The 23,586-nt window shown below is 66.2% G+C and overlaps 1 protein-coding gene across 16 annotated transcripts in view; it reads right to left on the bottom strand.

The window, feature by feature from the left end:
* Positions 1–5,909: 5,909 nt before the first annotated feature.
* BRSK2 (BR serine/threonine kinase 2) overlaps positions 5,910–23,586 on the bottom strand; it is a 60,546-nt gene continuing 42,869 nt past the window's right edge. For 2 of the 16 annotated variants that reach the window (XM_053202724.1, XM_053202733.1), the window contains 14 exons: positions 23,367–23,513; positions 22,262–22,293; positions 21,765–21,929; positions 21,575–21,672; positions 21,339–21,489; positions 19,208–19,273; positions 17,147–17,207; positions 16,202–16,409; positions 15,541–15,589; positions 12,080–12,203; positions 10,544–10,724; positions 10,383–10,472; positions 7,758–7,805; positions 5,910–6,595 (listed from right to left, as the gene is read on the bottom strand). In XM_053202724.1, the coding sequence (XP_053058699.1) occupies positions 6,372–6,595; positions 7,758–7,805; positions 10,383–10,472; positions 10,544–10,724; positions 12,080–12,203; positions 15,541–15,589; positions 16,202–16,409; positions 17,147–17,207; positions 19,208–19,273; positions 21,339–21,489; positions 21,575–21,672; positions 21,765–21,929; positions 22,262–22,293; positions 23,367–23,513 (1,644 nt within the window). In that variant the 3' untranslated portion in view covers positions 5,910–6,371. Of the gene's footprint in view, positions 6,596–7,671; positions 7,806–10,098; positions 10,194–10,382; positions 10,473–10,543; positions 10,725–12,079; positions 12,204–15,540; positions 15,590–16,201; positions 16,410–17,146; positions 17,208–19,207; positions 19,274–21,338; positions 21,490–21,574; positions 21,673–21,764; positions 21,930–22,261; positions 22,294–23,366; positions 23,514–23,586 lie in introns of those variants that run through there. The other 14 variants (XR_008290210.1, XR_008290211.1, XR_008290212.1 and 11 more) reach the window with 14 other exon arrangements.

The raw sequence follows: 23,586 nt of genomic DNA, 5'->3' as shown, positions 1-23,586 counted from the left end.
AGGGGCGCCATGGAGGAACCCTGGTGAGTTCACCTTGAGGACTGCCCGGAGCCAGCGCGAGCGTCTGTCGGCAGAAGCAGGGATGTGGGGCGCTGCCGGTGAGGGCCCAGAACAGCGGGGCCCACGTCAGCGGGAACGGAGGCTGGATGTGCAGCATTACCTCATGGAAAGCTCCGCCGAGTTCTGCCCCTCGGTTGTAGGAAAGCAGGACTTGGGAGCAGTCCGCGTGGATGTGTAGCCGAGAAGGTTTCCAAGCAAAGTGTAGCTGCGCAGCGTCGTTTCCTGCTGCTCTGCTGCTTGTGGCGACATGGGGGAGGAGAGTCAGACGGAAGGCAGAGCTCTTGAACCAAAAGGACCTGGCACTTGACGGTTTGGGAACTTAGCCGAGCCAAAGGACGGCAGGTTCATGGTCAGAGACCATGTGCTCTAGAGAACAAGTCGAGGGCGCAGCTGGACAGCCTTTGGTTAATACCTGGGCAAGATGAGTAAGGTCAGAGCGTTCAGTCCTGCGGAGGGCACTCGGAGGAGATTGTACGCATGACTGACAGACGCCTCCTTCCTCTCGGCAAAAGCCAAAACAGAAGAAAAGATTTTTTTGGAAGGATCTGGAGGCGCCTCTCGTCTTGTGGAGCAAATCCCCATGGCGTACACAGCAGACCCATGCCGTGCTTGAGAATCTCACGCACCAGAAACCCTGCCAGATGGGATGAGGGCGCATAGGGAGGAGGGAATCAGGCCCCCGTGGGCAGGAGACACGGGGGAACAGGGAACTGGCAGCTGCTGGGCTGCCTTTCTTGAAAGAAAGCGTGGCCTGCAGGGGGAGCCTTGAGCCACAAAGTTATTCCCAGGCCTTGCCAGCACCTCGTGGGGTTTGCCTGGCTGGGCCCAGTGATGCCCACTTCCTTCCGCTGTCTCCCCTTCCACTTGTCTTCCCCCTTGGGGATGGAAATGTCCTGTGCCTGCCCCACCTTTGTATTCTGGAAGCAGGTAGCATTTCCTGTGTCAAAGATGGCACGTGGAAAGGGGTTTTGCACTGGGATGGATCATGCAAGTCTCACCCATACCTGACGGAGTGACTTAGGTGACTTTTGGGGCTTGACTTGATGCTGTTGAGAGTTTGGGGGACCTCAAAGTTTGGGGTGAGTAATTTTCCATGTGCGGTGGTTGTGCTAGAGGGCCGTCTGCAGGGGGCAGAAGGAGGTCTCCTCGAGACGTCCACACCCTAGTCCCCGGGATCTGTGAGCATGTTACCTGCACAGCAAAAGGCTTAAAGTTGCAGACGCAGTGAAGTTGCTAATAAGCTTGAGATGCGGAGATTGTCTGGGCCCAGTGTAATCACAGGATTCCTTAAAACTGGGGGAGGGGGCAGAAGAAGGGGAACCAGAGCCGGAGGGCGGGACGAGGGCTTGGCCTGGTGCCCCTGCCTTGAGGGTGGAGGAGGGCCCTACGCAAGGGATGCAGGTGCCTCCGGAAGCCGCGAAGGACCAGGAAGCAGATTCTCCTGCAGAACCTCCAGAAGGAGCCAGCCCTGGCAAGGCCATGATTGTAGCCCAGTGAGACCCACTTCTTGACCTGCAGAACTTGGTAACGATCGGCGTTGAAAGTTTGTGCTCACTTGTTCCGGCAGGTGGGAAACTAGTACATCTTGAAGGTGGGCCCTGGAGCTCTTGGAGGGTCATTTTGAGGGCGCACAGAGACGGCCTCTGAAGGCACTTAGCCCAGGGCCCGACACCCAGGATGAGCTGGACGGACAGCAGCATAGACTGCCATCCCACCTGAGCCCCAGGCGGGCGCACTGCCCGGGTCAGAGGTGCCCCCTCCCTCGCCTCCGTCCGTCCCAGCTGCCTTTCTCCTCCGGCCGGCATCACTGCCCTGATGCTCCCCACCGGTTCTTCCTCTTCCTGTCACTGGCCATCTCCTCCGCTCCCTGCTAACCTCCAGCCCTTGATGAATCACACCGGCAGAAATTCGACTTGATGGTGGGGAGTGGGGTGGATCCAGGAAGGGGAAGCACGGGGGTGGGGGGAGGGGAGAAGCCACAGGGTGGGGCTGGTAGCCTGGGGTGAGGGCAGAGGGGAGTGGGCACGGAGCTGCAGGGCGAGGGAGAGGCGGAGCCACGGGCGAGGGCTGGGCCGCTGCTGGTAGTGAGCTCCCTGGCGTGGGAGAAGTGTGAGCTGGGATGCTGTAGCACCCTTCCCTGAAGCTGGGTTGCGGGGCTTTGAGGGTGCGCCCCCCTCTCCAAGCTCTGAGGCCTCAGGACACCAGCAGTCGCTCGGTCTCACAGCTTAGGAGCCTGTGGGGCCCTCCGCCTCCACTGTCAGCTGACAGCACGCACGGTCTAGGGCAGGCTCTGAGCAGAGCAGAGCACATCCTCCTCGCGGGCCTCCACCCTGCCTCTGCCACCTGCTGGCACTCAGAGCTCCTGGGGGGGGGGGGGCGGGGCATGTGTCTGTTCACTGGGGCCGCAGGCCAGCAATGGCTGGCCCCCAACGTGTGTCAGTGCCTGAGAACTGACAGTCCTGAGAGACCGTCCTCTTACCGGGTGCCAGGTCCACCACCGTCTCCCTTCCGGTGTAAGTCCCCGTTTCAGTTTGTACCTTACAGAAATAGCGCGGGGACCGTCTGGCTTACTGCTCAGTGTAAGTGCTCAGGGCAGTGTCTGTTGCATAGCAAGTTCCTTATATACACTTTATATTAGTAAATATTAATACTAACAGTCTTTGGCTTCGCTTGCCTTGGTTTGTTTCTTACAACCAAGAGGGAGCTTGGCGTCAGAAGGGGGTGGCACGACGAAGGGGTGCAGTGGGCAGGCGGCAGGCGTGCTGTGATACTCGGGATTCCCGTCACGTGGCCCGCTACGGCTGACACTTTGCAGTGCTCAGAGGGCCAAGTAGAGGAGGATGAGGTCTGTGCGTCGCCGCTCATTGGGTAAAGCGGATGCAGAACCACCGGTCCGGGAAGCTGCTCCCGCGGCCGGCAGCCCAGGCCCCCGGGAGCTCTGTGGTCATGCCCAGCTGACCTGGAGCAACTGAAGCCCCTCCTTCAGCCTGTTTCTGAGCTGCGGCTAACGGGACACCGTGCAGCTCAGTGACTGCAGTGGAGCCTGTCCCTCAGCCCTTCAGAAGTACCTTCTGGGCGCCCACCCCCCTCAGAGGCACGGTGCTGTTCCAGGGCCAGCACAGGAGGAGCCCACCCAGCTCCGCAGCCCCAGGTTCTTTCTCACGTCCAGGGCCTTGAGCCGAGCTGGAGGCCGTCGTTCTGGCAGAGGCGCCCGGGGCCTTGGCAGCACTCTGCTCCAGCAAGATGGCACAGGGCGTAGGAGCGTGGGCTCCGGGGCTGGCCCCGCTCACCAGGGGCCACGTGGCCACCTCGGGGAGTGGTTTTGTCACACGGAGGTAGGGGGCGGCTACAGGCATCTAGCAGGGGGAGAGCAGAGACAGTGTTGATGTTCTGTAGAAGGCAGGTCAGCCCCCGCCGCCACAGAGGACCACCTGGCCCCAAATGTCAGTGCCGCGGCGGCCGGATCCTGCTGTGGAGACAGCTGGGTGTAGTCAGGCCCTGCCACGAAGCCACGTGCCCACGCTGTGCCTGATCTTCACATACAGGGAGAGGGTGCCCGTGTGGGAGGCCTGGGAGGGCTCCGTGGGCGTCGTGGTCTCTGTTCGGACCGCTCGTCGGGGACCACTCCTCACCCATCCTCAGGGCTCTGTGGTAGACTCCCAAGTGCTCCTGCACGACCTGGGGCTGGGCAGCCCTGGAGCTGGTGGGGGATGGATGGCCGGTGCGTGGTCATGGTGCCCGTGTGGCTGACAGGCGTGGTGGGCACGGCTCGGGCCACTCCCCTCCGCGGAAGAGGCCAGCCCAGGTTTTCCTGGGGCTGCCAGCCAGCAGCCTTCGCCCATCACTTCCAGGGCTGTGGGTCATGGCACTCCATCTGCCCCTTACCGAGAGAGGAGCGAAAAGAAGGTTCATCCTCCAGGTGCCAGGGTGACCCCATGGGGTCAGGGGTTGGCACTAGAGCGGCAGGGCAGGGCGGTGCTCCACGTCAGCCGCAGGCGTGCTTCCCTGTGCCCCTGGGCCTCCCCTGCCCCCAGCCCAGCACGTGATCCCTGCTCGGTCTGGGGCAGCCTGGGGGGGCAGTCCCCAACTCTGCCCAGGAGGCTGGCCTCTTTGTCTGGAGCGTCCACACCCGGCAGAGCCCAGAGGAATGCACGTGGGGGACAAGAGCTGGACCGGTTGTCCCACATCCCTGCCCCACCCCCGCCTGGACGGAGACTGGCGTCGGGTATTTTTACTGAAGGAATTTATTGTTCCAGAACTAAGGTTGCTCACAGTTATTTGACAGGGGATACACGGGGTGGGGCTTGTTCGTTTCCGTGACGTCTGCGTGTGTCCCGAGTACAAAAGAGGAAGGCTAACAAGAGGTATTGCTTTCGGTGTCTTCTGTCTCTGGAGAAGCCCCTCCCGCTTGTACCGCGTGGCTTATGCTGTTATAGGTGTTTAATTGTTTCTTATGTATTGAAATCCCAGCCTGTGGTGGTGGGGGGGAGGGGGGGGTCAATGTAACAGAAGCATTAAAAGCTGTCCACGATGGGAGGGGGGCAGGGCGGGCGGGGAGGCGGAAGACACACCAAAAGCAAAGTGGACTCGTTACAGCGAAGGCATGCAATCACAACCTGCCATCCTGGCCCGCCGCTGGCCTGGTGCCTCCCAACAGCGGCCAGGCCCCCCGCGCACTCTCAACACCACGGGGGCCTGTGCCAGCCTGGAGGGACCGGGCCCACCAACAGAAACAAGCAGAAGCTGGGGACAGGGACGGAGTGAGGCGGCCACACCCCGTGACCTTGCTGTGTACAGAGAACACACACTGCGGAGGACGCCGCCAACTTTTTTCTTTTCTTTTTTTTTTTTACTTTTTGTCATTTTAGTAAAAAACCCTGCGGTGCCTCTGCTGTCCCGTGTGTGGGAGCCAGCCCAGGGCCTTCCTCCGATCCCCACTCTCAGACAAAACCAAGATGGTCCCCAGCCTGGGCCTGACAGAGGGGCCCTGGGCAGGGCCATCCTGCTAGGAGACAGCGCCCTGCCCCGTCCCTACCCCCCACCCCGTGGGACTGGAGTTGCGTCTACACAGTAACCGGACAGAACATGGGACAGAGCGAACCGCGCCGTTCTTTAAATATATATATGTGTATGTATATAGAAAGAACCAAGAGCAAAGACCTGAACACAAAACCTAGCCCTGCCCCAGCGGCTCCCCCCACCCCCACACCCTTTTCCAAAAACAACCAAGAAAAAAAAGTTTATAAAAATATCTTGCAGGAATTCTTTAAAGTTTACAGTAGCTTGCCGACGCTGCATCCACCGGCCTGCCCCCCGCCGCCCCCCAGCGCTCCGACGGCTCCCTCCTCAGGGCGCCTCCTCGGTCCCAGACCCCGCCCTGCCCAAGACACACAGATGGCAGGAGGACGCTGCTGCTGCCCCTTCCCTGAACAGAGAAGTGAAAGAAACTCAATAAGTTAAAACAGCAAATAAATAATACTGATCTCGGCCAGCCGTGGAGCAGGCAGGCGGCTCCGGTGCCTGCAGGGTCAGGGTCCACCCGGGCCAGGCAGGGTCGCCAAGCGCGAGAGCACGCTGCAGCCCCAGGCGAGCGGGGAAGGGGGGGGGGGGGAGGGGACGGGTGGACGCGAGCGAGCGGCGGGGCGGGCGGGCGGCTGCAGGCAGGGGCCGTGCCGGGGGAGGCCGCGTGCAGGCTGGCCGGCGGGCCGGCTGACTTCGGCTGTCCCGCCCGCCGGCGGCCCGGCCGGGGAGGTCGCCGCGAGTCCGGAGCCCGCCCGGCCGGCCGGGCGGCCGGCGCGGAGCCGCCGCGCGGGTGGGCGGGGCCGCGGGGCGGGCGGGGCGGGGCGGCGCGCGGGTGGGCGGGGCCTCGCCGCGGGCGGGGCGGGGCGGGGCGGCGCGCGGGTGGGCGGGGCCTCGCCGCGGGCGGCAGCAGCAGGAGACGAGAGAGGGCGGGTCCGCGGCAGCTGCCTTCGGTCAGCCGGTGTCCGGCGCGGAGCACAGAGGACGGCCTCGTGGAGGTGACATGTTAACTTTTCGGGATAATTCCTGGTATCAGAGCGGAAACAGTGGCGTTGTCAGAGGCAGGCAGAGAGAGAGACAGTGAGAGAAAGAGCGAGCACGGGCGGGCCCCGCCGCAGGCGCTGGCCCCCGGTGCCCCCTTTCCTTTCCTCCCCGGCTCCGCAACAGTCTAGCCGGGCGGACGGGCGCGGCCCCGGGTCCACGCGGGCGGGCGGGCGGCGGGCGGGCGGGCGGGCGGCGGGGCGGCCTTGGGGGCCACTGTCAGGGCCGTGCTGGGGGAGGGGGCTATGTGTCTAAGGCTGCTCGCGGCGGGCGGCGGGCGGCCCCGTCTTGGCCGTGTCCTTGCCCGTTGGGTACTCGGCGTCCCCTCCAGGGCCGGGGCCAGCGGCCGCGGAGTCACCGAGTGGGCCGTGGGCACTCCGCTTGGCGGGCGTGCTGGGGGCCTGGGCCGCCTGCCCGTTCTTCTCGTCTGAAAAAAGTTGTTTAATTACGTCAAAGAAGTTACTCAATGGGCTGCCTGGGTACACAGAACAGAAGACAAAAGAGAAAAAAGAAAAAAGAAAAAAAAAAGAGAAAGAGGAAGGGGGGTAAGGAGAGAGAAAGAGAACAAACAAACAAATGAACGAAAGGGTCTCCACCACGAGAGAAAGAAAACCCAACGAGATGAGGTCTGAGCCGGGCGTGGCAGGCGGGGGCGGGGGGGGGGGGGGGAGGACGGGTGGGCAGCAAGCGAGGGGTGGGGGCAGCAGGTGGAGACACCCCTCCTCCCTCACCGCACCTGGCCCTGAGGCCCTGGCCCCCCTGCACCTCAGCCGCCCCATGGCCTGGCCACCCGGCCAGCCCCACTCTGGAGACCGAGGCAGAAAAGCCACCACTGCCACAAGCCCCAGGGCTGAGCAGGACCCTGGGGCCCCCGGCTGCCTCCTCGCCCGGGACCGGGGAGCCTTCTCTGGGCTGGGGAGGCTGGAGCCAGTGTGCCCACCACGCTCCTCCCGGGAGGCTTGGAGCCCGGCCCCCGGCCAGCCCAGGCAGCACCGCATGGACACAGAGGTCAGCAGGAAACACACAGATGGACGGATGGGTGAACAGGCATGGAGAGCTTGGGTATGGGAGGGCTGGGGGCAGGCAGCCAGAGTGGGGGCCCTGATCCCAGAGGAAGAAGGCAGAGATGGTTTGACCACCCCCACCTGGGGGGCCTTGTCCTACTGTCCAGGTGCCTCCGCTCTACCTCTTAAACCTGACTCCCCCAGCCCAGAGCAGTGGGCAGGGGAGTGCGTGCACAGCACCCTCCCCCACCCCACCCTCCAGTAGACAGAAAGCTTTTACAGCAGCCTCCAGCCCAAGGTCTGGAGTGCACCCAGACCCCAGACCAGAGCCCACACAGGCCCTTGCTGGCCCTGGGGCGTGGAGACCCTTGACTGATCTGAGTCTCGGGTTCCCTTCCTGGCCTGCCTGGATCCTAGGGCTGGGCCAGTGGCTGCCCTAGGGGGTGGGTGACCGAGGCTGCTCCTGGCAGAGGTGGGGGGCTGGGGGGGCCCGAGTGTGCGTGTCTGGGCCCCACGTGTATACAGGGACCCCAGGGTGGCCCTAAGGGTGGCAGGGGTAGCACCCAGCCAGGAGCGGGCTGCAGGTGGGGGTGACAGGCTGGGGGATCCCAGGTGAGCGTGAGGGGTTCTTACCACATTTGGAAAGCCTCCCCGTCATCATTTCCATACAGTTAGTGGTGTCTGGAGCACAGAATGGAGAAAGGAGGGAGGGAGACGTGTGAAAAAGTCTTCCCACTCGGAGCCCAGGCCAGGCACTGCCCTCAGCCTCTGGCCAGGCCCTCCGGGAGGGGCAGAGCCCGGGTTGGGGGCGGGGCCACGGGGGGGAGGGGCCGGTGCTGCGGGGGCTGGCACGCTGGAGAAGGCGGCTAGGAGGCTGGGAGGGGTGGAGCCGAGCAGGGGGGTTGGGGCAGGTAGGGTGGGTTCCAGCTGGAGTTGGGTGGGACTTGGGGGGGGGGGGTGGAGCCTGGGGTGTGGCCGGCTCAGACTGTGGGCAGTGAGGGGGGTGGGGCAGTATCCTGGTCAGAGGAGGGTCCTGCTGCAACCGGAGCCTGAGGGCAGGACAGGGCCCTGCCCATCGGGTGCCCTGCACCCACCTGGCCCTCCGTCTCCTCTGTCCTGCCCTGGGCCCGAGACATGTGCTCTGGAACCGAGAAGCTCAGGGCTCTGGTTGTGGCCTACTCTGGACAAGTGAGTGTCCTCATCCTGCCACTCTGCAGCTCAGGCAGCTGTATCTGCCCCTCAGCCCGTGCTGGCACCCCGTTCCCTTCTGCTGGGCCTGGGAGTGTTGGTGCTCCAGGGGCCTAGAGTGTAGGGCTCCTCAAGGCTCTCACAGGGGCCTATGCTGGGTGGGATGTGACCTCTTGGCCTCCTTTCCCTAATTGGAGTGACCACCAGGTCTCTTGCCCTATAGCTAAGGGGCCCCCACTTCTGCCCCCGGCTCACAGTGGCTCTAGAACTGAGCTCGACAGACAAGAGCATCCAGACCGGGAGGGAGGGTGCTGGGAAAGGCCAGAGGGTACAGGAGGCCTAGGGATGGGGCCAGGGCATGGGCTAGGATCCTGGATTAGGCTCCCCAGGTCCCAGACCCCCTGAAGGAGGTCAGGGGAGACGGGCCTGGAGCCCAGAGGGAGTACCCGAGAGTTTGCAGGGACACAGCTTTGGACGCAAGGCTGAGTGGGGTCAGGACTAACAGGGGCCCCCGCTTTGGGGTGGGGGCAGGACTGCGGTGGGGTGCGGAGCCCAGGGGAAGAGTAGCGTCCACCTTGCTCACTGCTGTGCCTGGTACTTGGCACGAGGGGCACCGGCTGATGGGCAGAATGACCCAGCCGGGAGCAGGCCTGGGTACCCTCTGGGCAACACACCAGGCCCTGGCCTTCGCTCACCTCCCTCAACAAGCTCTGTCCTTCCCTGGCCTCAGTTTCCCTCTGTCAGCCCTGCTCTGCCCTGATGTGGAGGCCTTGAAGGCTCCCAGGGAGCCAGAGGCACCTGACACCTGTCCCCCCTGCTCCCTGCCTCCAGTGCCAGCCTGGCTCCCAGAGCCCACTCCGTGGGCTTAGGGCTAGCATGCTGGGGGCACCCCAGCCCTGACCTGCCAGTGGGGTGAGGAGGCACACGTTGGGAGTGAAAAGGGTGAAACACATACAATGGAATGAGGATGGCAGGGGCAGGGTGGATGAGCGGGGCTGGTCTGGCCTCTGGGACCCCACCAGGCTGGAAAAGGGGCCCCCTGAGGGGGTGCTCAGAGAGGCAGGGCTCGTGCTGGTCGCCGTGCTCCCCAGACCCTAAACCCAGACTGGGCCGTCACGGCAACAAGTGCCTTACCACCATCCTGACAGGACCCGCACACCCTCGCTAACGGACAGCTGCGTGTGCACATGCCCACCCGGCCCTACACAGGCTCACCCACCCCTGCAGCGGGCACGTAGCCCACTCCCCACCAGGTGCTGAGCAGCGTGGACCCTCGGGCTCTCGGACCCCCAGCACCTCCAGGCCTGGGCAGCCCCTTCTCCCTGTGTGACCACCGCCCCCCCCCCCACCCCCCCACCCCGTAGGCCCAGCTGGGGAGTTCTTCCTTTGGGCACTCAGGCCGCCCCCTGTCTTGCTCAAGGCCAGACGATCACGGGCCTGTCACGGGGAAGTCAGGTGGCAGGTAGCCCCACCGTGTGTCAGCCAGTGTGGGCGCTAGGCCCACAGCCTCGCAGGGTACGGCTGGGGGAGCCCGGAGGGTGGCAGGCTCCCCGCAGGACCTTGGCCACTGCTCTTCTGGAGCCTGCTCTCACCGGCCTGGGGCCAGTCTGCCCGTGTCCGGCTGCTCAGCCTGGGTGCTGGGCCTAGACGGTCTGTCCAGGGCCGGGAGCTGGCCGCTGGATGTGTGAGCGGGCACGGGGTGCCCTTCTTGGGGCCAGTCTGGCTCTCGCCAGAGGCTCTGCCCGCAGCCCCCTCCCTGCCCCTGCGGCGGGGCCGGACACCTTACCTGCCAGCGTCAGAGGCTACTCTCGTAGCTGGTGGCCACCTTCTGGCCCTTAAGCCCAGCACCCCAGCTTAGTCCTGGCGCTGGCGGGGGGGGTTCTACAGTGGACAAGAGGCGCCTTTCAGTGTGGTGTGCTGGGCCCTACCTCCCTGGGTGTGCAGAGACGGGCCGGCCCACTGCGCCGGGGAGGGCCCTGCCCCCTGGGGGGCAGCGAGGTGGGCACGTCGGAGGGGCCACACCCCTGCTCACCAGCCCGCAGGGCAGCCCAAGCTGAGCCCCCGCCTCACCTGACAAATGCTGGGCGGAGGGCTGGTCGTGTGTGCTCAGTAGCTGGGTCTGAATGGTCTCCACGACCCTCTTGAAGCGGCGGCTCGGGCCTGGGGGAGATAGGGGGTCATGCCCAGGCCCAGGGTTAGCCCGGAGCCCGTGCCCTGGGCCAGCGGCTCACCTGACAGGAGCGTGAATGTGACAGAGTAGATGCCATTCTCCTTCTGCGCTGCCCCGCCCTCGGTGTAGGTGATGTCCACCTGGAACTTGACCGGCTTCTGGAACACCGCCGGGCCCCCTGTCGCCTTATACTCAGCCCGGAAGCTGGTCTGGGAGATGACGCTGTGGCTGAGGCTGGGGATCTGCAGGGCGGCAGGGTGGTGTGAGTGTGCAGTGCCCGAGCCGGTCCTCCACACCACCCTGTGGACCAGGCTGGAGCCCCTAACCCTGAACTTCTGTGCAGGCTGGGACACGAGAGCTGAGTGGAAGAGCAGAGGGTGGGGGGGAACAGGGAGGCAGGAACAAGGAGGGCGGCGCAGGCCCCTGAGAGCAGCGGCGGTGGCGGCCAGGATCAGGGCTAAAGCCTCTGCTGTGCTTTGCGAAGGTGCCTCCGGAGGCTGAGGCCACTTGGCCATCGCTGAGCTCGGGCAGAGGGGCCCCTGTGCACCTGAGTCACGGGCAGCAAGGGGGCATGCCCCTGAAGACGGACTCGGGAGGTGGTTTTGCCTTGGGAAGGGGCGGGGTTACCCCTAGGATGGTGCTCTGCTGCTCAGGAGAGCAGCCGTGCCAGGAGGCTGAACGGGGTGTCGGCCGAATCCCCATCACATCACATCGCTCCTCCTTGGGAGGAGCACTTGGGAGGGCTTGAGGGAGAGGGAGACCCAGACTGGGGGCACTGAGGAGGCGAGCAGGCAGGCAGGCTGCCCCCCACCCCCCACCCCGGGCCTGCTGCTGGCTCCTCCTGGCCCCCGGAGACTTCTCGTCAGAGCTCTAAGCTGTCCCCTCGCCCAAAGGGAACTTTGGCCGCAGCCGGGACGGCAGGGCTGAGTTCACACTGAGCCCAGGGAACCACACTGGCGGGTCCTGCCCACCCTGGTTGGGGTGGCCCAGCTTGAGCTGCAGGGGTGCCGTGGTCCTGGGGGACCCAGCCCCGGGCGAGGCCCCCTGACAGGACCCGGAAGAAAACGTTCAGGGCTTTCTGCTTCACACACTCAAAGGTCTCGCAAAGACAAAAGGAGCACGCCCAGGGCCTGAGGGCAGCCCACCCTATGAGCCACCAGGCCTCCCTCAGAGACACGTGGGGGTGGGCGGAGAGCACACAGGGCACAGGCCTCTGGGACAGTTCCCGAGGCCACAGTACGTCCACCAGACCCAGCAGAGGGCCTTCTGTGTCCAGACCCCACGTCCCCTCCCTGGGGAGCTGCTACATGGTTGCCGGTCTCAGTGAGGTGTCACCCCCCGGGGCTCAACCCCAGCCCGCAGCACTCCCGGCCCTCGGCGGCCCTCGAGGCCCAGCCCCACCCCGAGCCCCAGCTCAGCATGACTTGTTTCGTGCACACCTGTCTCCCGCCCCCGACACACTAGTGCCTCCTCAGGAGCCCGCGGCCTGCCCCAGGCCAGGGGCCCACGTGGTGACCCTCAGGCGCCAGCCAGGGCAGTGGGAGCCAGTGGCTGTGTGGCATGCGCATCGCAGGTGGGTGGGGTCATGGGGGCTCACCGACAGGAAGGCGTGAACAATGTCGGCTTTGATGGAGCTCAAGGGCTTGTCCTTGATAACCACGAAGATCTGCTCCTCCTTCTCCAGGTTGATGAAGTTCCCAAACCACGACTTCTTGGCGAGCCTGGGCAGGGGGGCAGGGGTGGGGGCAGGGTCTGCTCACTGTCGGCAGAGATTCTGGGGACAGGCCCGCGCTCCCCTTCAGGCCGAGGCCGGCTCACTGCCCTGCTGCCCCCTCCCCATCCCCCACTCTTGCTCTGGCTCCCGACTCCTCCCCCCCTGCCCCCCTCCCGCGCCCGCCTGGGTCTGGGCAGTGCCCAGCAGAACCCACCACAAAGGAAGGTAGAGCCCAGCCTCACTCCTGCCTCAGCCACCGAGTTTTGGGGAAATTGTCTCTACACCATCCCTGAGGGAGGTGCCCCTGCCCTGGGGCTGCACGGGGAGCGGGCGCAGCGCAGGAGGCCAGGGTAGGGGGTCGCGGCTGGCCGGGGAACTCTGCACCCACACGTGCACCCACGCGGACACATGGATGGGGGGGACGCTGCATGGAGAATGGGGGCTGGGGGCCCAGGAGGCTGTGTGCCCCTCCCACCTGACGGGGCAGCCTTGGCTCCCCGGGGGCCACCCTCTGTCCTGGAGGACCAGGGGCCGCCTGGCCGTCCACATTCCTGCTGCCCAGCCCGCTCACCCCGTGGAACACGGAGGCTGCTTCCAACCCAGCTGCTCTACTGGGCAGGGCAGGGGCCGCATCCTCCCGCACACATTGAGCCCCTCACCTCACTGGCGCCCAGGGCTTCCCTTACTGTCCTCTGTCTTCCGTCCGGCCTTGTTATTCTGCTCTGCGTCTGGGGCCACCACGTGCTCAGAGCACACCAGGGCGGGAGACCCTCAGTTGGCCCCACCGTCCCGCCTCCCGCATTCACACGCCTGTGCCGGCCCCTCCCTTGGGAGCCCCGAGAGTGACAGATGTCGCCTCCAAGAACACGTTGCACAGGCCGCGACTCCTGGCTTGCCAGCAGGTCCCCACGGCACTGTGACAGAGCCAGCTAACACGACGGAGAGGCCCGTATCCGAGGAACCCGCGTCCTGCCCACAACCACATGAGCTTGGCGCAGGCCCTGCTCCTGCTGAGCCTTGAGAGGACCACAGCTCGCCGACCGCCTGCAGCAGGGGGCCCAGCGGGGCCGCCCGGGGTCCTGACCCACAGAGCCTGAGAGGAGGAATGCGTGTCGTTGAAGCCGCTAAGCTTTGGAGCGGTCTTCCAGGCCGCCGTCTCTCACCGCATCAGTGACACCAGACCCGAGTTCCGCCCATCAAACCATCAAACACCCCCATTCAGACCTCGAGGCAGCCAGCGAGGCACAGGCAGGGCCCCGCCGGGCACGTTGCTGTGGGCCCAAGCGGCCTCTGCTCAGCTCGGGGACCCTGACCCCACAGTGCACATCCCCCCACCCCCATTCCTGCCTCCCCGCCAGCCCTCTGCTCTGCTTCCTTGCCCTGGAGCGCAGGCTTCTGCCCCAGCACCCGTCCCCAGGGCCTGCAGCCCAAGAGGTACTCGGGAGTCCGTCTGGAACCCGCCGGGGGTTCTCTTTCTCCTCCTTTGACAGAGATGATAGAAGAGTCACTGAAAACGTCATTTGTTTGCACCCTGGGAGCCCAGCTGTTGGGCAGCTGGCACAAATAGTCCTGTGCCTGAGGGAGCCAGAGAGGCTCTTGCCGGTCGACTCCACAAGTCAGCTCGGCCACCCGGGCGGCTGCCAGGTGCTGCTGCTTAGACGTGTGGTAGCCAGGCGTCTCTGAGTAAAGCAGACCACTCTCCGGGATGTGGTGGGCCTCATCCAACCAGGTGAAGGCTTCGAGAGGGAAGGCTGCAGTTTCCCTAAGGAGTTCCGCTCGACAGAGCACCACGGGGTTCCCCACCTGCACATTTCACACTCGGGGCTGTAACATCACCCAAACCTGCTTATTTCCACCTGCCGAACCCACGGCCTGAGGCCTGCCGGCCCCCACGATCATGTGAGCCAGTTCGGAGAAACAGCCCCACGTGTACACACTGGTGCACTCGCACCCCACCGGGTGGGGGGGACCCTGACCGACACGCTGCCGGCAAGGATGTCCCCTGTAGGAGGCGGCGCTGGGGATTAGCTGCACCGAGCTCCCTGGGTGGCTGCGCACCTGCCGGGTCCCATCGGGACCCCCAGGAGGGGCGAGGCCCCCAAAGGGACTCAAGAACGGGAAGGCCTCAGGGCACCAGGTGCTGTGGGACCTAACTTGTCCGCCAGCACAACAGTCCTGTTACAGGGCTGTCTGTGAGTGGTGACAACAGCAGGAAGGGTCGACGAGGCCCTAACCCAGCACGTGGGGCCCGCCTGCCGCACCTGCCGCGGCCCGGGTGTCTGCCCTGCCTGCAGGCACCGAGTCCCCAGGCCCCGCGTGAAGCCTGCCCCATGGCGGCACCTTCTGCTCAGTCAGCAAGACCGTGGCCTTCGAATAGGCTGCCCATGTGAGGCCATGGCGGCTTCCTGCTCCCCTCGCTGGCCCTGTCCCACACCCACGCCTCGCTTCCTGTTTGTGCCATGCTGCCAGAGCCGCAGGCCAAGGCCACCACGAGGGCCAGGAGGGTGGGGGCGGGGCCTCTCCAGGGTCTCTGCCACAGTTGAGGCCAGCTGCGGGGTGGCTGTGGCTCCGCTCGCCCATCGCCTCCCACGGGACCTGCTCCTCCTTAATGGCGATGGTTAGCTGAGGGCTTGGTCTGCCCCTGGCACCCTCCCGCAGTGCCACCCTCCGCAGCCCGCTTCCTCCTCCTCCTCCTCGGCCAGCGCCATGTTTTCGCCTTGAGACCCGCCATCCTGGCGAGCCCCCAAATTCCTGGACGCAGCCTGGGCTCCACTCCGCCCTTGGAAAGCCCGTGTCAGCACGGCCCAGCGCTCCTCTCCCCGGAGGCTGCCTGCCGCAAGCACCACAGGCCGGTCCTTCGCAGGCCCCCTGTGCCCAGCGCGTCCAGGGCTGAGCCTGCGCCCAGAGAGTCGTGAGCACGCCTGGCCACCAGCGCTCGGGCTCAGGGTCCACACGCTTCCCCCAGTGTGGAGCCCGGGCTTTCGGGCTGGTGTGCGGCAGTCTGTCTCCAAGGCACGGCCGTGCCCTCCCTGGTCTCCAGCCAGGCTCCCTACCCCAGACCCAGTTCCCTGACCTGGCGTTCACAGCACAGGACACAGAGCTGTGAGTGCCAGAGAGGAGGTGTCCCAGAGGCAGGAGGTGGAGGGGGCACCTGGGGCAAGCACAGGGTCACAGGGAGAAGGAATAAGCACCCGGAGGGGCTGGGGTGCTTTACCCCAAAGCCCTCGCGGGTCCCCAGCCCGCCATGTGGGAGGACCCAGCACCAGCCTCCCCACGCACTCGGTGTCTGGGCACCAGGAGGGAGGCCAGTGGCTCACAGTGGATGTTGGGTAGTGGCCACTTACTCTGGGGACGACTCCGGGGTCAGGTTGGACATCTCCTCGGGTGTTGGAACTGTGCACATGGGAAGGACAGGAAGAGAAGGCATGGTGACCCTCTGCCCTTCCCTCACCAGGGATCCCCCTGCACTGCGGGCAGGGTCTTAGGGAGCCACCCCACAAGCTCCTGGGGGCTCACCACCAGAGCCTAGGGCCGCGGGGCAGTCCCACGGTGCTGTAATCGGGCTGTGCTTTCTCTAGCCTCCAGCCAGCCCTGCTGTCACCAACAGCCAGCCATGGTCCCCCCACACCCGCCCATCCGCTGTGCTATAGGCTCCAACAGCCAGTGGAGCTGCCAACCGACCCTCGGCACCCAGCGTGCAGGAGCAGGCTGGCCACCGCTGCCCCGGTCCCACGGGCTTCTGACTGTTCTCACCCACACTCACCCCTCGGCTGGCTCCCCTCCCTGCGCTCAGGTAGCCCGGCCCAGCCACACCCGCCAGGCCCTCGACGTGCACCATGAGCAGGCTCGGGAGTAAGCAGGCATCGGGGCTGCTGCCTGGGCCCTTGCTGGCCTAGAGGACTCAGGCCACTGCCTGGTGCTTTTGATGGGGTGAACCAGGAAAGTGGGGAGGGGGCGGCCCCTGCCACCCCGCCTGCCCCACCGGCCCCCCTCCCCTCCGCTTACCCTGCAATTTCCGGCGGTGGAAGCGAGGTGACCCCAGGAAACTGTTCTTGATGGAGTTAAGCCGTGTCCTCCAGGGCACCCCTCCGACGCTGGGGCTGGACGGTGGCGTGGGGTTGGGTGTGCCTGCCGGGCTCTCCTTGGGCGTGTGCACGGGCGTCCCCTTAGGGGTGGGGAGGGGACTACCCCTTGGAGAGGGGTGAGGGGTCACCTGTATGGTGGGGACAGATTTGGTGTTCGGTTCAGTCCCAACGGGTGGGAGCCGGGTGGGGGCCGGCATGGTCGGCGGGCCCGGGGGCAGGGCCAGCTGGGGGCCTAGGCCCCCCGGGACAGGGGGTCGGGCCTGGGTGCCGGCCGGGAGTGGGTTGGACTTGGTGCCCTGCAGCGGCTTGTCGGTCAGCTTGGCCTTGCTCGGCAAGGTCTGGGTCTTGGGGTTGGGCCGCGAGGTGGCCTGTGGAGGGAGGGTGTGTCCGGGCCGAGAGGCGCTCCGACAAGCTTCAGGCTCCACGGAGGTGGCCAGGGGGCAGGCCACAAAGGGGCTCTCGGGGGGTGGGGGGGGCAGGGCAAACTTTCTAACAGGCTACAGGGCAGGCACGGAGGGCAGGGATCAGAGCGCGAGGGGTCCCCGAGAGCCACCGTGCATGCGCCCACCCCCGCCCCGCATGCACACACGGCACCAGGAGAACCAGAAAAGCAACGTTCAAGCAGGACCCCAAGGCAGGACCAGCGGGGGCAGGCAGGCGTGGGGGTGGGAGCGGGTGCCATAAAAGTACACAAATAACACAGGAGAAAAACAAACAAAACGAAACAAAACAAAGACGTGCAGTTAGCGAGGGCAGCGGCAACCGCGGGCGGCCCCAGCAGCTGGCGAAGGGGGCCTGCTTCCCCGGCTCTGGGAGCCCCCCCTGCCCCCCGTGCACGCCGGGCCTGTCGGGGCGGGGGGCTCACCCGGGGGCTGCTCAGCGGGCTGGTGGAGAGGCCCGAGGAGGCGCCGCTGATAGACCTGGACCTGCAGACACAGGGGCGGGCAGGTCAGCTGGGAGGGGCCGTGCTCTCCACTTCTGTCCCCCAGGTGGACCCTCCACGAGGACGGGAGCCCTGGCCGAGAACCTCGAGGCGGCCCAGGGCTGTCCAGCGGTGCCCCCCCGCCCCGTCTCTCCCCAGGCCCGGAAGGGCCCCGCAGCCCCATCGGGGTCCCCGTCAGAGCCCCAGTGGGGTGGCTGGCTGCCTCTTCTCTACGTGGGAGCTGCCCCGGGTCCAAGGCCCAGGCCCAGGACGGCACAGGGGAGCCCTCGGCAAGGGTCTGTCGGGGGCTCAGGTGGCTAGAGGGACAAGGGGAGACGGGTGCCTCCGGTGAGCTGAATCCAGCCCGTGCCTGGTCCATTCTCCAGGCCCCGGGGGCCCTGAGCCCGGCCAGAACCCCCAAGGCTGAACTGTCACAGGCCCCGAGTCCTGCACTTTGCTGAGCACCTCCCATCCTGCCACGTGGGCCACCAGCTGGGCACCAGCCCAACCCTACCATGCCCATAGCCCACCTGCCCAGCCCAGAGCCACCCACAGCACACCAGCCTGCAGGCCAGGGTAAGTGTTGGCTGAAACCACGAGCCTAGTCCACCACTGGCCCCACTCGGCCCACAGACCTGGCCGGGCAGGCACCTGGCACCCCAAGAGGCCTCGCTCCACCACACCACACGGCCTCCAGGGAGGGCACACCACGCCCGCTCAGCCCTGGGTACTGGCACCTGCCCCCTTTCGAAGAAGGAAACGGGGGGGGGGGGGGTGTGGTGCCGAGGCAGCCACGGGAGAGAAAAGGAAATGAGTGAAGGCCCACCCCCACCAGCCAGCCTGGCCCTGAGAGGGCCCCCGCCCACCCCCGCCCACCCGCCGGCCTGCCTGCCCACACCTTGGCCCAGCCCTTGGGCCTCAGGGAGGAGCTGAGCCCACTCTGACCAGGGCCCCGGCACCTGTGGGCTGGGACCCCATGGCAGCGACCCTCCAACTCCCCCACCTAACACAGCCACGGAGCCAGGGGGTGGCGCTGACCTTGCTTCCGGCCCCCCAGCCCAGCAGGCCCATGGCCAGGACAGTGCCCAGAGCCAGGCCTGGGTCCAAAGCTTCCGGATGCTGGGAAAGGAGTGGGGGCCGTCGGTCCCAGCTGGTGCCCACCCCAGCAGCTGCAGGCCAGCAGGGCAGCAGCCGAGAGTGAGGGCCAGCGCCCAGGGCCTGCCTGCCACTAGGCCAGCCATGCGCTTATCACTTGGCACAAGGAAACCAGAAAAGCAGCAGTGGAAGGAACAGGGGTGGGGGCTGCCTCCATACCCTCCTGTCTAAGCAGGCGGCCCCGGAAACCAGGCTGCACCTGCCCGAGACAGAAAGGGTGGGGCCAGCACAGAGAACAGCCAGGGCCGGGCGACAGGTAGGCGGCAAGAGGCCAGCGGTGAGCAGGCAGGGACACGGGCAGGTGTGGAGGCAGGGGGAGGGCAACAGGGGTGAGGCCCAGCCACCGTTGCCCACAGGCAGCAGGCCCTGCAAGGTTGGGGGGGGGGGGGTGCTCAGGAACACCAGGCCCCATGCAGAGACCCCTGAGACTGTCATGCCTCCTGCCCCCTCCTGGGGAGCCTGCAGCCGCCTTGGGCTGTCACCTCCACTCTGGCCCCTGTGGGCAGCAGGGTGACCCCAGGACCCAAGGCCAGCACAGAACAGAGCAGGGGAGGTTTACCAGGGCTACCCAGAGGGGGGCCTCACAGCCTGCAAACACTCGGGGGGTCCCAGGGCAGGGAGAGCACAGTGGGTCTCCCAGCCCTTCTCGGGCCGGCCATCGGCCTCGCCCCAGCAGCCCACACCTCCTCGGGGCCTCAGCCCTGTCTGGCCCAGGCCCGTCCCCAGCTCGCTGGAGGGTTCCCTCGCCAGAGCTGAGAGGGCCGGATGCGCCTCGGGCCCAGCCCTGCCACCAGGCCCACCGTCGTCTTCGGGGCTGGGGGGCGGGGGATGGGTGGGCAGGGTGTATACCTGTCTTCTTTGCTGAATTGGGGGTGGGCTTCAGCGATATCCAGGCTTTTACTGAACATTGCTTTACTACAGCAGGAACAAAGCGAGAAAACAGAGTTACTGACGCAGCCCCAGCAGGCGGCCTGGGAGGCCGGACCTCCACACAGCTCCACACAGGCCGGGCACGTGGGCGCGAGGGGAGGCCAGGCAGGAGGGTGCCAGGGCCACAGCGCACCCCACCCTGATGACCTGCCGGGCAGGGTGGCCTGGCCAGGCCTTAGAGGATATGCCCAGCACCCACCAGCAGCCCTAGGGCCCCTCCAGCCCCAGTGCGGAGCGGCCAAGCCAGAAGAAGCAGAGTCTGGAGCAGCAGCGGCAAGTTGGGAGGCGCCGGGAGGAAGGGGCTTTTCCAGTGACCACTGGGATGGCCCACAGCTGACCCGGTCCCAGCACCTCCCACCCCAAGGTGGCCAGGCCTGGAAGGCAGAACGGGAGACTCGGCCCGGTGGCCTCCCACGCCTGGCCCCTGTTCTAAACGGGTGAGGAGGGAGGGACGTGGGGTGGCTGGGATGAGGTGGGCCCCACGTCAGCAGTCGGCCTGCCCCGGGCAGGCCGAACGGGAGGCCAGGAGCAAGGCTCAGGAAAGGTGGGCTGGGGAGAGGTGGCCTCTCACCCTGGGGGCCTCCTGGGGAGAGGGGTGCCCACAACAAGCAGGACGCGAGGCAGTCAGGGCAGGAGCTCAGCCAGCAGACACCTTTCTCCCCACCACCCTAGCCAGCCTCCCAGTGCCAGAGCCCACGGGCAGCGGGCCGTGGTTGTCCGGAGCCAGCCTGTTGCCCCGGGGAAGGCCTGGGACCACCGGGGGAGCCGTGCCCACTTTAATCCTGACAGTGATCCTGTTTCCTGGCAAATTCCTTGGGAGGCCCGGCTGGCCCCAGCACCTAGCCCCCAGCTGACCGGAGAGCTGGGACCTCCCATGGTGGTCTCCATGCCCCAGAGCTCTGGCTAAAGCCCCTGCCTGGGCAGGAACATTGGGCCTCACCCCAAAAAGACCCCGCCCAGTGCCAGGGTGAGGATTTGATTTGCCAAGGGCCTCTCCCAGCCAGCCAGAGTCCGCGGAGGCTCTGCAGGACCAGGACGCCCTTCCTTCCTCCAGGGGGCGCTGCTGGTTCAGCCCACACCTGCTCGCCGCCCCCCGCCCCGCGTCCCCTCCCCCTGCCCACCCCATCCCCACCACAGAATTCCATGCCCTTGATCCCAACACTACCACAGGTGACCCAAACACGGGGCCAGCATCAAGTGGGGACAGGCCTCCTAGGTAGCTCTGAACGTGGCTTGACCACCCCCAGTGTAGCCAAGTCCAGGCCACTCCAGTCCAGCCCAACCCCTGACTAGCCTGGTTCAACACAGGCCAACAAAGCAGAGCTCTGCTCAGCTCAGCCCAGCCCAGCTCAATCCAGTCCAACCTAATCCACCCCAATCCAGTCTAACCCAGCTCAGTCCAGCCCAGTCCACCCCAACCCCACTCGGTTCAGCCCAGTCCAGCCCAGTCCAGCCCATCCTATCTCGACCCAGTCCAGTCTAGCCAAGCCCAGCTCAGTCCAGCCCAGCCCAGCCCAGCTCAGTCCGGTCCAGGCCAGGCCAGGCCAGCTCCGCCCAGCTCAGTCCAGTCCGGCTCAGTCTAGCTGAGCCCAGTGTAGCTCAGCCCGGCCCAGCCCAGCCTAGCCCAGTCCAGCTCAGTCCGGCCCAGCACAGCCAAGCCCAGCACAGCCAAATCCAACGCAGTCCAGTCCAGTCTAGCCCGGTTCAGTCCAGTCCAGCCCAGCCAAATCTAGCTCAGTCCAGTCCAGCTCAGTCTAGCCGAGCCCAGCCCAGTCCAGCCCAGTCCAGCCCAGTCTAACCCAGTCCAGCTCAGCCCAGCTCAGCCAAGCCCAGCTCAGTCCAGTCCAGCCCAAGCAGCCCAAGCAGCCCCACCGAGCCCCCGGCACAGCGCGTGGTCCAGCCCCACCCGGTGGCCTTGGCCCAGCCCCAGGACTAGGGGGCAGAGGCGAGCCACGCCAGGCCCAGCACAGCCCGTGAGGAAGGAGTGCCAATGCCGACCAGGCCGGGCCACCAGGAGGCAGAGTGCTGGGTCCTCCTGGAAGGCACGCACCTCTGGCCATGCTGGGCCATCTCGATGGCCCGCCGCGCGGGCACCGGGGAGCCGCCGTCTGTCACGCTGAGCACCTCCATGGACTTGCGTTCCGGCCGCCGCTTGCCATGCCGGTTCAGCATTGGGGAGTCCACACGCTTCCGAGGAGGGTCTGTGTGCAGACAGGGGTCAGGGCCAGGCAGCCCGCTGGGCCTGGAGGGGGCAGTATGGGACCAGGCCACCCTGGGACCTCATACCTATTTCGTTTCTGGGGGGCAGGTCCTCGTCCTCATGGCTCGGGTACCTTTCTTTCCGGTCCAGGAGAAGGAAATAGATCATTTTCTCCTGGTTTTCCCTGCAGTGGGTGAGAGGCAGGGAGAAGGGTCGGCAAGTCCATTCCCCGAAGGGCCCCGCCCCCTGGCCACAGCGCAGCCCCTGCCAACGTACTCCTCGGACAGCAGGTCCTGCAACAGCTTGTTGCGGTCCCGGAAGCAGCCCAGCGAGTGCATGCTGTCCAGCACGTCGGGGTCGATGTCCTCCAGGCTGGGCAGCGAGCGGATCTGCACCTTGCGGGGGATGGGCTGCTCCGGCTCCGGCTCGTTCTTGCCCCCTCTGTGGATGACAGGCACCGTGGAGTCACTCACCCCCACCTCTGCAGCCTGGGGCTTCTCCGCCCCCACCCTGAGGTGCTGGGAGGGCGGGGCCCACCCCTTCCTGGGGCCCTGCAGCTTGCTGCTCTCCCTGCACCCAGCCCCTGCACACCTCCTGCGTCCGGCCCGTGCCCAGCGCAGGCCGGCCCGGGGGGCCTTGAGAGCCAGGAGCGGCTGAGGCTGGGAGCCGGCCTGCGCTGGGCTGGGTCGCCCCCCGCCTTCCCTAGCAGGCCCTCCAGGCCACGGTGACGGGTGACAGGCAAAGCAGGTGATGTGGGAGGAAAAGCTACTTACATATACCATATGTGTTTCTGAATGTGCTCTAGCTACAAGGAAAGAGAAACAGGGAGTTAGTACGAGCAGGGAGGGAGGAGCCCACGTTAGGAGGCCAGAGGGGGCGGGAGCACGGGGAGGGAGGACCACAGGAGTGTGCAGAGAGCAGCACAGGAGGGGTGGGGAGGGGAGGAGAGAAGGGACGGGGGGGGGGCAATGTGGGGGGGAGCATGGAGAGGGGCTGCACCCCTGACCCTGCGTATCCCAAGTGGAAGAGGAAATGCTGGCCTAGAGAAAGAAGGAAGGTGGGCCGGGCTGGGGGCTGCAGGCAGGGCTGGGGACAGAGGGAGTGAGCAGGGAAGCAGAGTGGCCTCCTGGGTCTGGCGGCTCCAGGCTGAGGCCAGGGGAGGAGAGCAGGGGAAGCGGCCAGGGCGGCCCTCCTTGTGCACAGGGAGGGGCTGGGTGCAGGTGTGAGCAGGAGGCTTGGGGGCCAGCCCTGCTCTCCCCCCAACTCCACCCAGGACAGCTCGGCTGGGAGGAGGGGAGAGGGTGGCCCCTTGGGCACCGGGCCGCCCCTGTCCTGCAGAGGACAGTCAGGGGAGTCCTGCTGCCCTCGCTCTGGGGACCTGCCATCCCGGCACTAGCTGAGCCCCAGGGAGGCTGGAGACGGCCAGCTGGGGGCCTCTTTCAGAAGTGGGAGCTTACCCCCCGCCACCCTCTCTAGTCCCCAGCTGTCCTGGGGAGCGGTGGTGAGGAACTATTCACACCAACCTAGCCCTGGACAGCCCGGGAGGCAGGGGCCTGTATTGTGGGCACCGGCCTGCCAGGCACACCAGCACTCCCAAACCACGTGTGCATCCCTGTGTACCCGCCTGTGCTTGTGCACACACGCCCGCGCAGCTGTGCACACGTGTACGTGCACACGGTTCCAACCCTTGTGCTCCCTCTCACACACACTGTACGCACCCAGAGCCCCCCATACCACACTCAGGCACGGGCTGGCCCTTCCCTCTGGGAGGAGGCTCCGGAGACGGGAGCCCGGCCCTAACAGGGTGGCCCCGGGCAGGGATCTCGCAGGCTCCGGGGGTCGGGGGGGGGGGGGCCCTCCACGACGCCTGGGACCCACCGTGAGGCGCCGGGCCGCGTCCACCTCGATCATGCCGCGCAGCAGGCTCTGGCAGTCGGGCGGGATGAAGTGCGGCATGTGGAAAACACCCCGCTTCACCTTCTCCAGCAGCTGCCTCAGGTTGTCATCGTCAAAGGGCAGAGCCCCCTGCCGGCAGGGACCGGGGTCACTTCAGGCGGGGCGGAGGGGGGGGTGCGGGCAGCACCACGGGAGGGAGGGA

Source organism: Acinonyx jubatus, chromosome D1 (assembly GCF_027475565.1).
Source record: "Acinonyx jubatus isolate Ajub_Pintada_27869175 chromosome D1, VMU_Ajub_asm_v1.0, whole genome shotgun sequence".
NCBI lineage: Eukaryota > Metazoa > Chordata > Mammalia > Carnivora > Felidae > Acinonyx > Acinonyx jubatus.
This window is presented reverse-complemented; position numbering and strand designations above follow the sequence as displayed.